The 15,859-nt window shown below is 43.1% G+C and overlaps 1 protein-coding gene across 1 annotated transcript; it reads left to right on the top strand.

Moving 5' to 3' along the window:
• Positions 1–1,634: 1,634 nt before the first annotated feature.
• Positions 1,635–2,093, top strand: LOC149235195 (uncharacterized). Its single transcript, XM_089368479.1, has one exon. It carries the CDS (start codon positions 1,635–1,637, stop codon positions 2,091–2,093), a length of 459 nt encoding a protein of 152 aa, XP_089224605.1.
• The last annotated feature ends 13,766 nt before the right edge of the window (positions 2,094–15,859 follow it).

The raw sequence follows: 15,859 nt of genomic DNA, 5'->3' as shown, positions 1-15,859 counted from the left end.
GTGGCAGTAAACTATTGGGTCACCCACCTCCTCTTCGTGGATGATATACTCATGTTCAGCAACGGAAGCCTAGAGGACTGCAGGACGCTCCAGAATATTTTGCACCTTTTCCTGAAGGCTATAGGTCTATGCATTAACGAGAGAAAATCCACTCTCACCTGTGTCGGTATGCCCAAAGAGCTTGTACGCAGAGTGGAGCTGGTTCTAAATTTCGAAGTCAAATCACTGGAGGATGCCCTTAAATATTTGGGGTTCTTTTTGAAGCCTGACAATTAAAGGATCAAATATTGGAATTGGATACTTGTAAAAGTTGAATCCAAACTGAAACACTGGAGTTTCAAGTAGTTGTCCAGGGCAGGAAGGCTAGTGTTAATCAAATCTGTTCTGATGGCAATCCCAGTCTATTAGGCTAGTCTGACTTGGGTTCCCAAAGGAATCTTATCCTCAATTGACAAACTATGCAACAGATTCCTGTGGGCGGGGTCCAAGACAGAGAAAGTTACCCCATGGATTGCTTGGGATAAAGTGGCTCGCCCCAAAGAGTGGGGAGGTTGGGGTAAAAAAAATCTTGATTGTTTCTCCAAATCTCTAGCAGCAAATCTAAGCGGAGGCTCTTTTCTTCGGAGAACCTGTGGACTTCTGTTACTAAAAGAAAATATATTGATATGCTAACAACAATTGATTGGATCAGATTGCCGCAAAAGACTTGCAAAAACTCCTCAGTGGTCTGGAAAGCTGTGGTCGCCTCTGTCAAAATTATAGAGAAGGGATTCGCTTGGAGTGTGGGGGATGGAACTCAGGTCAGGCTGGGTAGAGATCCATGGATAGGTTGTACTGAGATTTTCTCCCTCTCTCAGGGTTTGGTTTCGGCCTTAAAAGACAGGGGGCTATACACTTTAAATCAGGTTGCTGATCCTCGGGCTTCATCCATTTGGAGTCAAGGATGGATTCAAGGAAGAGATTTACATTTGGAGGAAGAATGGCTGGAGGAATGGGATCAGTTCAGAAGGGACCTCATCAATTCCTCAGTCAGGCTCTCTGACTCCCCAGATGAACTCAGATGGGTCTTTGCCCAGAATGGGCTATATTCCCCAAAGATGGGCTACAAATGGATAATGTCTCAAAAAGGATGGGAGAATCCAGATTGGTGGTTTAAACTGCTCTGGAAACTAAAAGGGCCAGCCAAATCGAGATTTTTCTTCTGGTGTGTTCTGCTCCAGAAAGTCCCTACGTGGGATTTTCTTCAAAAAAGAGGTAGGATTGGTCCTGGATGGTGCCTGCTTTGTAAAGATAGTGTCGAATCTGCTCAGCACCTGTTCCTTCTCTGTCCTTTTAACACCAGCCTTTGGGTCGAAACGTTAAGGCTTCTAAAAATTCCTTTCAGATGGGAAGGGTAGGGGCTCTTGGAAGCTTGGCACAAGTGGTGGAATGAAGCCACAAATAACAGAGAGAGATCCATTCCTCTGCTCGTTACCTGGGGGACCTGGCTTGCAAGGAACCAAGTTATTTTCAAGGACTCTGTTTTCCCGATAGGTCATCTTGCCGCAGAAGGAGCTGCAATTTATGAAAGTATCCTTGTTCCTTTGGATCCTCCTTCTACTAGAGCTGTTCGCCAAGAATTTATTAGATATTCAATGTCGTGGGCTTATTTTGACGGTGCCTCAGATATTAATGGTCGCTGTGGGGCTGGGTTGATTATTCATTTATCAGAGGTTAAGGTTGTTAAAGCTTTTGTCGGTCTGGGACAGGGCTCCAATAACTTTGCCGAATTGAAAGCCCTTCACTCCCTACTCTGTTGGCTTATCCTTAGGAATGTGAGAGATGTCCAGATCTTTGGGGATTCAATGAACGCTGTGAAATGGTTTAACGGGACTCATCAATGCAGGAACTTCAACTTGCTCCCTTTGCTTAGAGAAGTCCTACGCCTAAAATGTCGTTTCTCGAAGATCACTCTCAGCCATATCTATAGGGAAAGAAATTATGAAGCTGACCGTCTTTCAAAAGAGGATGTTGAACAAGACTCGAGGTCTTGGACTATTTTGGAGGAAGAAAATGGGCTGGTTCGGCTGCTCGAACAACCCACTTTTGCTTAAGTTTTTTTTACCAGAGTCTGTTTTTGATCATGTACATAGTCTTTCTTTTTTTCCTTCTGTTTATACTTCTTTCTTGTAGCTTTCTCCAGGGCTCATGGGCCGTTTCCTTCTCTATAGGAAGCCCGAGCCGCGGAGTGCCCTCAATGTTAAATGATCTAGATCGGGAACGCTGTTCGCTGCTTTTCCTTCTGGTCTCTTGGCCTCAACTTGTAAACTATTTCTCTCTGCGTGAATCATTTCCCGTGGGGATGGCCTCTCAATTGGAGTCGTTTGATGCCATCTTATTGGCAGTAGCAACTGGTGCACTTACGCTCTTTTGAGCTATATTACCTTTCAGACGTGACTTCTTTTCACCCATCAAGGCGAAAATCAAGTCGTTTTGTAATGCTTTGCATTTACTTTGTAACAATCTATTTCTAATAGAAAGTTCGGCATTTTTTTCTGTGGAAAAAAAAAAGAGTCATCATGCTCATAACTATCATACTTTGTAATATTATATCAATCCTGAAATCGCAGCTTGGATGGATGGAGCTACATCTGTGGTATTCTACGCCATCACTTGATCGTACGAGTCTAACCATGTGAATAAAGAAGCTATATTTAAACATGGAAGACACCACGTAATTATCGACCAATGATGTAAATTGTTAGCAGATGTGAGAGAAACTACCGATAATGATAATGTCTCTCAACGTACCATATTCAAATCTATGTGGTTTGAATAACTGAGTTGAAGTCAAACAACACACAAAATATTTCAGTTGAAGGCCAGTGATAAGGACCGATCACCAAGAGCAAGGAATTTTTCCATTGAGTTATGTAAGGTCCGAGGTACCTAAAGGATAGTCAAAATAAACCTCCTTGATAATCAGCCATGTCAATAGGAAGTGACCCATTGTAGAAGGTCCTTGATGCATCCCTCATGAATGGCATGAAACATGTATCAAGATTTGAGATAGAATGATGTGGATGTAGAGTTGGTTTAGGAATGACAGACATGAATGAATCATTATTAGGGTATTGTAGGATATGTTAAATGAAGGACTTATCTTAAATGTATTGGCGACACTTTATGGATTTAGCATAATTGACCCAAAACTTATTATGGAGGTGTTTGAGATGGTGTGATTAATCAAAGAGGCAAATAGATTTACCAAAACAACAATCCCATAGATGAAGTGAAAGAGTGTCATGTTCAAGAGTGACTCACTGCCATTAATATCTTAAGTACCTCATTTTCCCAATTTCTGCAACTATTTCTGGTCAATACCTCTTTATTTTTAATAATCTTGAGGAGGATTACATATTCTTGATCTATAAGTTCATCCTTAGGATGAATCCATTTGAGTATTTTTAACGAACCCTGTAAGGAGTGGCTCGATGTCATATTTCTTGACAAATCCAATGTTGTTTGATGATTTTGTGAGTCCAACGAAAATATAAATGGACTTCTTTTTCATTTTTAGAGAGTTTAAAAAGAGGCGAAAAAGAAAACTCCAAAGGTTATTTTCCACAATTTTAGTCTCTTGAGTCTGAAACAACATAAAAAAATACTCAAGAGAACCTTTTAGTCATGTTTGACTAAAACATTCATTTTTCGTAAATAGTCTATCTTAGTCCATAAATGATTAAACTTATATTAGGAAGACATATTTTCATTTACTTTAACAAGTTTGAAAAGACGAGTGCTTTGAAATATTTTCATGTTTTGGGCATTTGAAAGGAGATCAAAGAGGACTCCTGGTGGAGGAACGAGTGGTATGAATGGTAGTAGCTGGTTCCACTCATGATGGAACTTATCAAAACACATAGAAGTCAAGAGGGTGGCTAATAAGACCACTCATCATAGCGGTTCCCCGGGAAAGGGTAAAACACCAAGTGAAATAGAATAACCAACCAAATAGATGGTGACGATGGAATGAGAAAACAAAGGCTCATCTGGGAAAAACATGTTGATGAAAATGGAAATCACGGAGGCTAAAATGGGAATGGTTTCAATTTTACACAAGCTTGAAACATGGGGAGGTATGCTTGAAATTTCTTTTATTTTTACAAAAGCTTGAAACAAGGAAAAATTGTGCATGATAGCACTTGAAAGTAGTTTCATTTTTGCACAAGCTTGAAATGAGGAAAATCTATGCTTGAGAGTAGTTCCATTTTTACAGAATTTTGAAAGAAAGGAAAACTATGCTTGAGATTGGTTTTTGTGCTCCTAGTATAATAACTGAATTATAAGGAAATCCCCCCCCCCCCACCAAGCTCCATTTCATTTACCTAAGTAGATTATTAGTTGCTAATAAGTGGATTGAATGAAGGTTCATTTACGAGATCAAGTGAAAGACTCAACTTGACATTTACGAGATTTTGAAAAAGACTCAAATTGAAGGGAGCTCTGTTTCATTTTTTAACGATCATGAAAATGTAAATAAAATGTGCTCATAGCAACTTGTTTAATTTCTTAATGAGATTGACACAAGAAAAAGGAACCCTGCTTGAGGGCCTTATTTCATTTTCTAATGAGCTTGACACAAGACAAGGAAATTTACTATGGGAAGCTTGTTTCATTTTTAAGGAGCTTGATACAAGAAAAAGAACTCTGCTCTAGCCCTTACATATCTTAGTAACCTTGCAGGGGAAGGTTACCTACTGGTGGGGACATCCATGATTGCTCGAGATAGGTTGGGCTATTGACATTTGCATCTCACCTTGATACAGATTGTTTTGATAATTAGGGTAACTTATACTAGGCTTTCGAGTCCTAAGAATGCCTTGATATTGTTGAAAATGTTGACCTTAGAAATTGTGGACTCAATAAGATTTTTACATGGTTGTTATCTAGCCAACAGGTGCTTGGGGTATTCCTTGTAATGGTTGCCTTGACGAAATTTGTTTCATTCCTAGAGCAGGCTGACTAATTGGCACCTATGGTATGCTATAAATGGTTTTACTTACTTGTAACTATTGAATAGTGTGACCAAGTGAGTCATTACTTGGAGGGGGTTCCATTGAAACAAGATAAATTCTCCCTTATTAGACACGATATGAAGAAACAAGAAGAACCTAAGTGGTATGAAACTCACTCTCTATGGAAAAATTATGATCAATTGAATATGGAATTGATTAATATGTGCAGGAAATCTCCCTGAATGTTTTGTTTGGCGTATCACAGATAAAAAGGTGACCAACTCAGTTACCTATGGTGGCATAAAAACCTATAGCATACTTCCAAAGCATACCCCAAGGTGCATGGAAGTGAAGTCCATGATATTGTTCTATAATGTGTGCAGTAGGATAGAAAGTATTTGAATATAGTTTTCGTATGTGGAGCGCCATCTGATATACCCAAGGGCACATGGAGAATGATCTGATATACTTATGTCCATGGACTACCGACTAGCCCCAGAATGTAACACAGACAAATAATGATATCTCTTACATTTAAAGATGGTGGAACACATCTCTAGCCTAGACCTCTATGTGTTTCTTTAATGTTCCAAATGCTCCTTAGATTGATTGAGTAATTTTTAGAAGTTGATATTCAATTATGTTTCAGTTTCAAGGATCATGGTACGAGTTCACCTAAATTCCCTATGATGCATCTAGTATGTTAACAAGAACTCTTTTATTTTCAATGAAGATCTATCTATGAGATTGGTGGGCTCCAGTATTGTAGCAATAATGCTACAACTCCTGGGGCTTCCTATCTCTAATTTTATCAACCCGGTAGTTCGTACAAACTTGGAAGCGACGGTGATGTATGCACAAGTACTAGCTCTTGTCGCAGCTGTCACTTGGTCAGCTGGCACAAGTCGCTAGGGCTCAAGCCAACTTCTATATGCTCTCAGAAGAAGCTTTCTAAATGATGGACGAAGGCTATCCCAAAGGAAATTAATCTACTTTGCAAAAATGAACTGAAAGCCAACCAAAACATGGAAACCCTAGTAAACCCTAATCTGACTAGTTTAACCTCGATGATGCAATAGTGAGAGTGCAAATGTCTAAAAATGATGCCATTACATCTAGTGATGTGAAATGCATGAACTCAAACTACTTCCATTAAAAAGAACATTGTTTTTTTATTTTTGCTTAAGTGGTTGGAGTGATTATGGTTTTGTTTCTTATTAGGGTTTGGCTGTGCAGAGGTGGTGCGAAGGGAGAGAAAGCTTGGGAGAGGTCAGGAGGGCTAGGAGAGGTCCCAGAGGATCCCTAGCATTAGTCCACAGAAGTCCACAATGTTCTGGTGCTCGGCAACCAAGTTTGCAGGTTTCTACAGGATGTCTGCAGGGGATCCTACAGGAAACTCAGGGATTCTACAGGAAGTATGCTAACTTCTACAGGATGTTCTACAGTGGGATTTTTGGGTGATGGTGAAGTGATGGAGCGGTATGGGTGGATAGGTAAGATGGAGATGGAGCTTGTGATGGCTCAGGGGTAGAGAAATAAGATGGAGAAAAAGTGCACAGAGTTGGTGGGTGGATAGAAGGATGGAAGCAACGAAAGGTCAAGAGAATGGAGCTACGTGGGCAATGGAAGAGTTGGAAGGTAAACGAGCTGAACAGGGGTCGAGTAGGTGGCGTTAGCCATGGTTAAGAAGAAGAAGAAGGAAATGGAATGATACTGAGCAGTGTAAATAAAACAAATTGCTTATGTCTTGCACCAAAACGAGAATCCATTAACCTGCGCTACCTGTGCTATTAAACCAATGAACAGCAATGTAAATCGTGAAGAGAAGTCATGCATGGAGGTGGAATGAAGGAGTATGGCTCAAGATCAGAGTGCATGGATGGATCTATAACTAAAATGACTGTGTTGCAGCTTGCATAAAAGTAGAAAAAGACTGTGTTCTTTTTGGTGGTTGGTACAGACTGCACCCCAATCTCTAAACAGAGATGGCAGTGAAGGCACTATCAACCTTTTCTTGGAGCTCCAGTGAATTACAATCCTCCTATTCTAATCTAAGAAACTGAAAGTGATGTAACCATAAGCTAATCCTACTCAATCTCATTAAAGAAATCAAATCAGCAGACTGTGTTCTTGAAATGCATATCAAAACAAAGAAACAAAGTGCTGGAAAGAAAGGCAAATAACACTACAAGAAGAGGAGGTCTATTGCTCTCAGGTTGGGCCCTAACCTGAGAGCTATAGCTCCCTTAAAAGCTCAGAACTAGATCCAAATCTGCTTGCCTTTATTCATAATCAAGAGTCTAATGTCATGCCAAAATTGGCTTACAAAAACAAACACCGAGCTGTAGCTCGTGCTCAGAAATTACAATATCAGTTCAAAAGTTCAAAAAACTCCTATCAAAGGCTACGGTCTTCATATTTATACACAATGAAGATCAAGCTGGCTTCCTCCATTCGTGGAGCTTGGCTGTCCAACTGAAAGTCAAACTGTTGTAAACTGCTGATCCTGTAGAACATGTTGGCTGCCTTTAAGCTCGGTGGGGAGAGCTGTTGGACCTCGGAGTTAAGGTGAAAATCACGAGGAAGGTCATCAAGACTGTGGACAACCTCCCTATGAACCCGCAATGTCACCTTTGCTGTCTCCTTGTCTCCATTTGCGTGGTCTTTTGCTCTCTTTAATGCCAAAAACCTGAAATCATCATGTATTAGCCACATAGATATAATGCCTGCCCTTCTTCCTACAAATAACACGAATAGAATAAGAAATGAATGCATAAGTGATAAAAGATGAATGGTTGAGCAAGGTAAGTAGGCCAAATGAGCCCAATTTGTACCAAAAATTGGGGCTCATCATCACCCCCCAGCTAAAATATTTGCTCATCCTCGAGCAACTTAGTCCAAATCTTCATCCTTCATTGCTCTTACTGCTTCCCTTACATCCCAAGCCTCTGTGGTAGTGTCCTCCTTGCTGATATGAAACCCAACTTTCCTGTTCACCTCTTCCCATTGTTCACTGTCATCCTCCTCTGTATTGCCTTCAGTCAACCCTAGCAGTAGTGGTGGGCTGAGTTTAAGGCCAATCCAGCTGGCCTGGAGGCTTTGCATGGATTTCTTGTAAAGGTCTACCCTTACCAAAGCTTCCATCATCCGAGTTGGGGTATGGTACTCTCGGATTTTCAAACTGTGTGCCAAGGTATTCCATTTGCGTGTGCATGCTTGGGCAGCATTTTCTCCTAACAGTCTTTCCATGTCTTCAAAATGAGCTATGGCTTGGGCATGTTGGTCCATAAATCTCAAGGAAGCTGTGGGATCAGTAGACAACTGTTGGTGTGCTGAGATGAGTGCAACCGGATCCTCTGGTTCTGCTCGAAAGAACAGTGGCTCGCTCAATTCTCGGTTCATGACCGATTTTGCTTCAGCTGCTCTTTGATCCTCATGGTTCAACCATGAAGCGAACGCCATCAATTGCATATCACCCAAGGCAATATTGGGATCCCAGGAGACTTCATTAGGCAAAGCCAAATTGTGGAGGTAGAACTCTGCTAATTTGGCTTTGTCTTCTGACGAACTAGTACTGCACAATTCAGAAAATTGTTGTGGGTTCTGGATCTGAGAAATACCTCTTTGTGCCAAGGTATTTATTTGGAACTGCAGCCATTGATCTTTTAAGTACAAACCATAGGATTTTGCAGGTTGTCTGCACTGTATTGCCTCCATGGCCCAGCTGGCCATGCAGGCCAATTGTGCTTCCTTTTGCTGCAGCTGTTCTTTTAGAGCTTGCACTTCAATTTGTGCTTGCTGTTCTGTTTCCTGTAGAAGTGTCATTGGCTCCTCAAGACTGGTGGTCAGCTCCTTTTTGCCTTGTTGTTCATTTGTGGTGTCTTTGGAGGATGTACCTGCCCCTGCCCTTAGCTCCTGTAGCTGCAATCTCAACTTCTGGTTTTCTTCCTGTAGAAGCACACGTTGGAAATTAGCCACATGTTTAGCCATGGCGAATTCACTCCTAACCTCCTTGAGTTGCTCTTGTAAGCGACCTATGTCTGCCACACCCTTTGACTTGGCGATTTGCATCCATGTGTGGGTACGGACTCTTTCTTCTTCTAATGCAAAAAACAGGGGTACTGTAAATTTCTGCGGTATGATTTTGCCCTCCTCTAAAAAGGTGTAGTATGAACTGAGACTAGGCTGAGGGCTGGGCTCTGGTATATGTTCTTTTTCTGCCTCTTTAGGTGGCTCTATCTCACCCTCCTTTGGTGGTGATGAGGGTCCTTCTCCTTCCCTCTTCTCGGTTTCCTGTAGCCGGGCCAGAGTGTCATGTAGAACATTTTCAGCCTCCTGTAGCCGAGCTTTTTCAGTCAACAGGTCTAACCTTTCTTGCCACGTATTTTTCTTTGGACTCCCCTTCTCATAGGTGACTGTTATCCTTGAGGGGGACTTTTCTTTGGGAGAAGCAGGGGTATCTTCAATGACAATCGGGCTGTTGGACGAAGGCTATGGCTTGCCCGTCTTTATCCTAACACTTCTTCGAGCTTTAAAGTATAGAGGGGTCTCCCTCTTCCTCTTTTCTTTTGGCTTAGGTGGCGTGCTGAGGCCAGCTAGTACAGCTGCTGCCTCCCTTTCCAGAATGTCCACCTTCTTCTCCTTGGATTTCACCTTTTCAGAGCTTCCTGTAGAAGACCTTTTTACTGTTTTCGGGCTTCCTGTAGAAGCATGTTTCTGCTTTCCTGTAGACACAGGTGTCTCCACCTTTGCTTGATTTGCTGCATGGGTTTTGCTTTTTGGTTGGGTTGCGGGTGCTGATGAGGTAATTGGGCTAATGTGGACCATCTCAGCTTTGTCCGTTCTGCTCTGCAACCTCTTTTCTCTTGCAGACAAGATGGGTGTGTCACCTTTTTCTTTGTCATCCTTTTTCTCATGCTTCTTCTTTTGTTCTTTCTTCTGCACTGTGGTCGGGGTCTTCTGGCCTGTTTCCTTCTTTCCCTCGGCCACTGATTCTTTTTCCTCACTGCTGGAGGAACAACTTTCTTCAGCTAGCATCCTTATGTCTCCATCTCTTGTCAAATTTCTGAATGATTCCCATGAGAGGGGAACCTTATATGAATGGAGCGCATCCTCCACAAGAAGTTTGATTAACCCATGGTGGGCTACCTGATCTGGTATGCCTTCTTTTAACTTTGTGGCACACTCAATTAGAGACTGTAGCAGGAAATAAGGAATGCTCAGTTTCTCTTCTACAGGAAGATCAATCCGGTGCCTCAATTCAATGAGCAACCGAAAGTGATACGCGTACACGATGCTAAAACGACCTTCACAGGTTATATACTTCATGATTTGTAGGCTAACTTCATCCCATGGTGGCAGCAAACTGGTTCTTCGCACCCCATTTTTGTCCTCCGAGAATTCCTCCTCAGGTGGAAAGAATTCTTTCTTGGCCTGCTGGCTCAACTTCCTTTCTTCCTTATCCCATGGCAAACCCATTGGAAGTTCAGTAATTCGACTGATATATTGCGGGGTGAGCTTGAGGCTTAGACTCCTGAAGTTCACTGTGGCCAGTGTCTTGGATTTCGGCCTCAGAGCCTGCAAAAATTCTTCTGCCACTTCATTGTCGTAACCCTGCAATTTGTCACAAAAAGATATCGATTGAACCCATGTGAAGAGCTCCACCACCTCCTGGTTTTCCCTTAACTTGGTTGAATCAGTGGGTTCTCGTCTAATAAACCCACCTGGCATGATAAAAAAGTTTCCTTAACCAGAGGTGGTGATTGTGGAAGAAATTTGGTCTACTGAGACAGAGCGTAGAATGTCATGCACATAATCCACAAAACTTATCCCTGAGGAACTTAACACAGTTTAATTACCCTGACATCCTGTAGAATGACAGTATAGGCACATCAGACAACAATTTCACCATTTTTCTATGACCAGACTGTGGACGACAATTTTGCCACCTTTAAAAACCAGTTGCATGAAGAGTTCAGGGTTACCTTTTTAATTTGCCACCTTTTTACGTGAGGCACCCGCCTTCCTGTAGAAACTGCGTTCCTGTAGAATGACATCGTTCCTGTAGAATGATAGCGTTCCTGTAGAAGCAGCGCGTGATTTTCGGGAAAGACTGCAGTTGGTATGCGCCTTAGGTGTGCTTCACAATCGTTCTGATAGCCAAAGGCTCGGCGTATCGAACTGCAGAAAGATCAGGATAGACACTCGAGTTCAAAACGGTGGTTGATAAATGCATGAGTGCAATCTAGCCGATTAGATTTTGAATCGGCGGAATCCGTGGCGCGGGGGTGAGCTGTCCCCGCCGGACCATTGGGCGACGTCATCCCATCATTCAACTGCGCGTTCACTTGCTGCCGCATCAATTCCCGCAGATCTGCCACCGCCTCTTCTGTTAAACTCATTTTTCTCCCGACGGGATTGCTCTCACGTGCGTGCTGCCCATTCTTTTTGTCATGGCCGCCACCCAAACATCCAACTAGACCATTAACTGGCCGACGTGGCCGACCAAATGGCCATACGGCCGCTCAACCCATTCACCTTTACACTTTGCAATCAATCAAAGTAACATTCATGCAATCTGATGGAAGGAAGGGTCGAGACACTTACCTGCGCGGCTGCACACGATGTTTCGGTTCTTTGGACGCTGATGAGTGGATTTACCTGCTGCTGGCGAACTTACACAGGCCCGGAGGTCCATGTTTACAGGTTGCCGACGATGGATTGGATGCTTTGGTTGCATGCGCCTGCATTTCATTACATATGGCCTGCGCTGTGAATGGTATCCACTCTAGCAGGCTTAACTGTTACAGGACTCCCGCGGGATGTCTTGTAATAGTTCTTCCTCCTTGGGTGTATGTTGCACGACGAAGGATCTTGCCTCACGATCATGCTCCCGGAGCTTCTGGATGACTGGGATGATTATGGTGTGAGATCTCTAGTGTTTTTTCATTTAAAATTTGCTTTTTCTTGAGAACTCATCGATCTGCTTTGCTGGTGCAGGTAACTTCGTTGCATGTCGACAAGGATGGCAGGACGAGGTGACAACAATGTGCAAGGGAGATAACAATAGCTTGCATGCGTCCCAACCGATCCTCAGTCGTTAGATCTTCTCATAACATGGATTCTGGACCGTCCTGGGCTTCTACAGGAAGTTTCCTGTAGAAATACAAAGCTTCCTGTAGAAAGGTTGCGTTTCCTGTAGAGAGTCTGCATCTTCCTGTAGAAAATCTGCGTCTTCCTGTAGAAGATCTCAAGCTGTAATAAAATTGCACATACCTTGGAGAAAATGAGTATTCTTGGAGGAGGTGCTGGTGAGGTCTCCTGACAGCATGATAAGGATCCTGAGCTCTGAGTTGAGAGGCTTCCTCTCCTCCATAGAACACATGCTTGCAATTTTACATAATGAATCTGCTGACCTTTTTTTTTTTTTTTTTCTCTTTTTTCTCTCTTTTTTTTGAAAGATAACAGGGGTGCCTCATTGAGTTTTTCACCCTTGCCATCTGCCTTAAGCGCCTCAAAGAGGTTTTCACTCAAGGATCTTTTTCCAATCTCTTTTTTTTTTTTTTTTTTTGAAAAGACAATAGGGGCGCCTCAATGAGGTTTTCACCCCTACCACCTGCCCTGGGCGCCTCAGAAAGGTTTTCACCCAAGGATCTTTATTATTTCTTTATTTTTATTTTTTTTTATTTTTTTTTTTTAGATTCTTCAGGGTATGCCCAAAGCAGAAGCAGAACCCTTTTCTATGACCAACACTGCCTTCTCCATAGTTTTGATGAACTCTTGTCTTGAGAGAGGCTTCCTGTAGATCTTCAATCGATGCCCATTGACAAGCATGGGGATGGCTTCCTCATCAATGGTCCGAATAAGAACAGATCCATTGTCATGACATTTTTCCACTGAATATGGCCCTAGCCATCTGGTTCTCAGCTTCCCCTTGAAATCTTTGTATCTGGAGTCATACAACAAAGCCCAATCTCCCGGCTGAAATTGCTTGTCATGGAGATGTTGGTCATGCCACACCTTTCTCTGAAGTTGAACCACTTCTGAGTGAAGGAGGGCTTGCATTCGGTGCTCATCCAGTCCATTCAGCTGCAATAACCTTTCTTGTTGTGCATGGCTGAGATCTAGGTCCAGCTGAGCTGCCATCCTCAACGTGTTGTATTCAAATTCTATGGACAGCAAAGCTTTCTTCCCATAGACCAGCTCATAAGGTGTGAAGCCGGTGGTGGTCTTCCAAGTGGTGTTGTAAGCCCATGTGGCTTCAACCAGGCGATCTGCCCAGTCCTTTCTGCTGCTGCTCACCACTTTAGTCAAGATCCCTTCTAATGCTCTATTGGTGACTTCCACCTGCCCATTTGCTTGAGGGTGATAGGGGGTGGAAGTCCTATGCTTGATCTTGTGATGAGCTAGTAGATCTTCAACCAGGTTGGAGGTGAACTGGCTCCCTTGATCGGTGACCAGCTCTCTTGGATAGCCAAACTTATAGAAGATGTTTTCTCTTAGGAACTCGACCACCTTTTCTTCTGTTGCTGCTTTGATTGCTTTGGTCTCTGCCCACTTTGTCAGGTAGTCAGTGCACACAATGATGTAAGACCTTTGCCTTGAAGGAGGGTTGATTGGGCCCACAAAGTCCATACCCCACTTCTCAAATGGCTCAAGAGTCACTTGAGGTTGGAGAGGCATCTTATCCCTTTGGGTCGGTTTCCCCATTCCTTGGCATTGGTCACACTGGCTGACATATCTTCTGACATCTTGATGAAGTGTGGGCCAATAGTAGCCTGCCTGCAGGATCTTGAAGGCAATTCTCTTTGCTGCAAAATGTCCTCCACAAGGCCCATCATGACAGGTGAGGAGGATATCAAAGACTTCCTCCTCCCTTACACAACGCCTTAAGATCTGATCGGGGCCAAGCTTGAACAGATTGCCCCCGATCCAAGTAAATGAGGCACTTTTTCTGATGATTCTGCTCTTCTCTCTTGAAGATAGGTGTGGAGGGAACTGTGCTGAAACAAGGTAGTTTGCTATATCAGCAAACCATGGAGAGAGTGCTGAGATAGCAAACAGATGTTCATCAGGCATCCGGTCATCCACCGTTCCATCCTCATCTGCAGACAAATCCAATCTAGATAAAAAGTCAGCAACAACATTTTCTTTACCTGGTTTGTCAACAATGGTCAAATCAAACTGCTGCAACAAAAGTAACCATCTAATAATACGAGCATTCACATCTGGTTTATTCATTAAATATCTAATGGCAGCATGGTCTGTATGTACAAATGTTTGATAGCCAGTGATATAGTGTCGGAACTTGTTCAGTGCATGGACCACAACTAAGAATTCCTTCTCGGTTACAGTGTAATTCAGCTCAGCTTTGGACAAGTTTTTACTAACAAAGTAAATGGCATATGGAAGTTTTTGCTCAACTTGTCCTAAAGCTGCACCTATGGCTTTGTTCGAGGCATCAGTGTGGATGTGGAAAGGTAGGGCCCAGTTTGGACCTCTCAGGATTGGGGCTGACACCAACTTGTCCTTCAATTCATTCAAAGCCCTCTGACAATCGTCAGTCCATTTAAACTCCACATCTTTTGCCAACAGGCCAAACAATGGCGAGGCTAGCTTGCTGAAGTCTTTAATGAATCTCCGGTAATATCCTGCTAATCCCAAGAAACTCCGAACATCCCTTACCTTTTGAGGAGGTGGAACCTTCTTGATGAGAGCAATTTTGTTAGGATCCACCTGTAACCCTTGGCAAGAAATGGTATGGCCTAGCACGGTCCCTTCAGTCATTAGGAATTCACATTTTTCAGGACTAAGGGACAAGTTCATCTCAATGCATTTGGTTAGGACTTTTCCCAGATTGGACAATGCTTCCTGGAAGTTGGCCCCATAAGGAGTAAAGTCATCCATATAGATTTCCACTGCATCATGGACCAACTCCGAGAAGATGCTTAAGACAACTCTCTGGAAGGTAGCAGGAGCATTGCATAGCCCAAAGGGAAGGACTCGGTAGGCAAACGTGCCCCAAGGACAAGTGAAGGTGGTCTTATCTTGGTCTTCCGGGCTGATTTGGATTTGGTTGTACCCGCTAAACCCATCCAGGAAAGAGAAGAACTTCTTTCCTGCCAGTCCATCCAACACTTGATCTATGAAAGGTAGAGGGAAATGGTCTTTCTTGGTAGCTTTGTTCAGTTCTCGGTAGTCCACACAGATTCTCCATTTCCCATTTTTCTTAGGAACCAACACCAGAGGGGACACCCATTCACTATCTGAGATGGGGTAGATGAATCCGGCATCCAACAGTTTTTGCAATTCTTCCTTGACAATGTCCTTAAGGGCTGGATTCATTCTCCTCTGGGGTTGCCTAACCGGCTTACAATCCTCTTTGATGTATATGTGATGGGTACAAATCGAAGGATGGACTCCTTTCATCTCCTTATAGCTCCAAGCAAAAGCATCTACGTGACTGGCCAACAGGCTACACAGCTTCTTTTCCTGGGAAGGAGATAGGGAGGAGCTAATATTTAACATTCTCTCAGGGCCGAACTCCACATTCTTGACTCTGGGAGTGACAGGGTTGGTTGTACAAAGATCCACTAAGGTGCTAGCTTGGGCATCCTCCACCAATTTCTCTAAGGATAGTGCACTGGAAGGTGGATTCTGGATCAAGGTCTCGATCAAGTCATCCTCGGTTGGGGGGTCTCTTCTAGTGGTATCTAGGGTGCACAGAGGTGCTGAGTACACCTCATCTTCCTCTCCTTCCTCCAACCAGAGTGGTAAGTCATGCTCTAAGGAGGGTTGGGCAGGAGGGTATAGGACTAGCTGTTTGGACATAGGACCATTTTTGATGGTCATATTTCCTGCAC

This window comes from Pinus tabuliformis, chromosome 8 (assembly GCF_031772625.1).
Source record: "Pinus tabuliformis cultivar Carrire ecotype Pingquan chromosome 8, CPIR1, whole genome shotgun sequence".
NCBI lineage: Eukaryota > Viridiplantae > Streptophyta > Pinopsida > Pinales > Pinaceae > Pinus > Pinus tabuliformis.
This window is presented reverse-complemented; position numbering and strand designations above follow the sequence as displayed.

What these genes read in the sequence shown, in the direction of transcription:
- LOC149235195 (XM_089368479.1), top strand. Translation starts at nt 1,635, where the DNA reads ATGTCGTGGGCTTATTTTGACGGTGCCTCAGATATTAATGGTCGCTGT.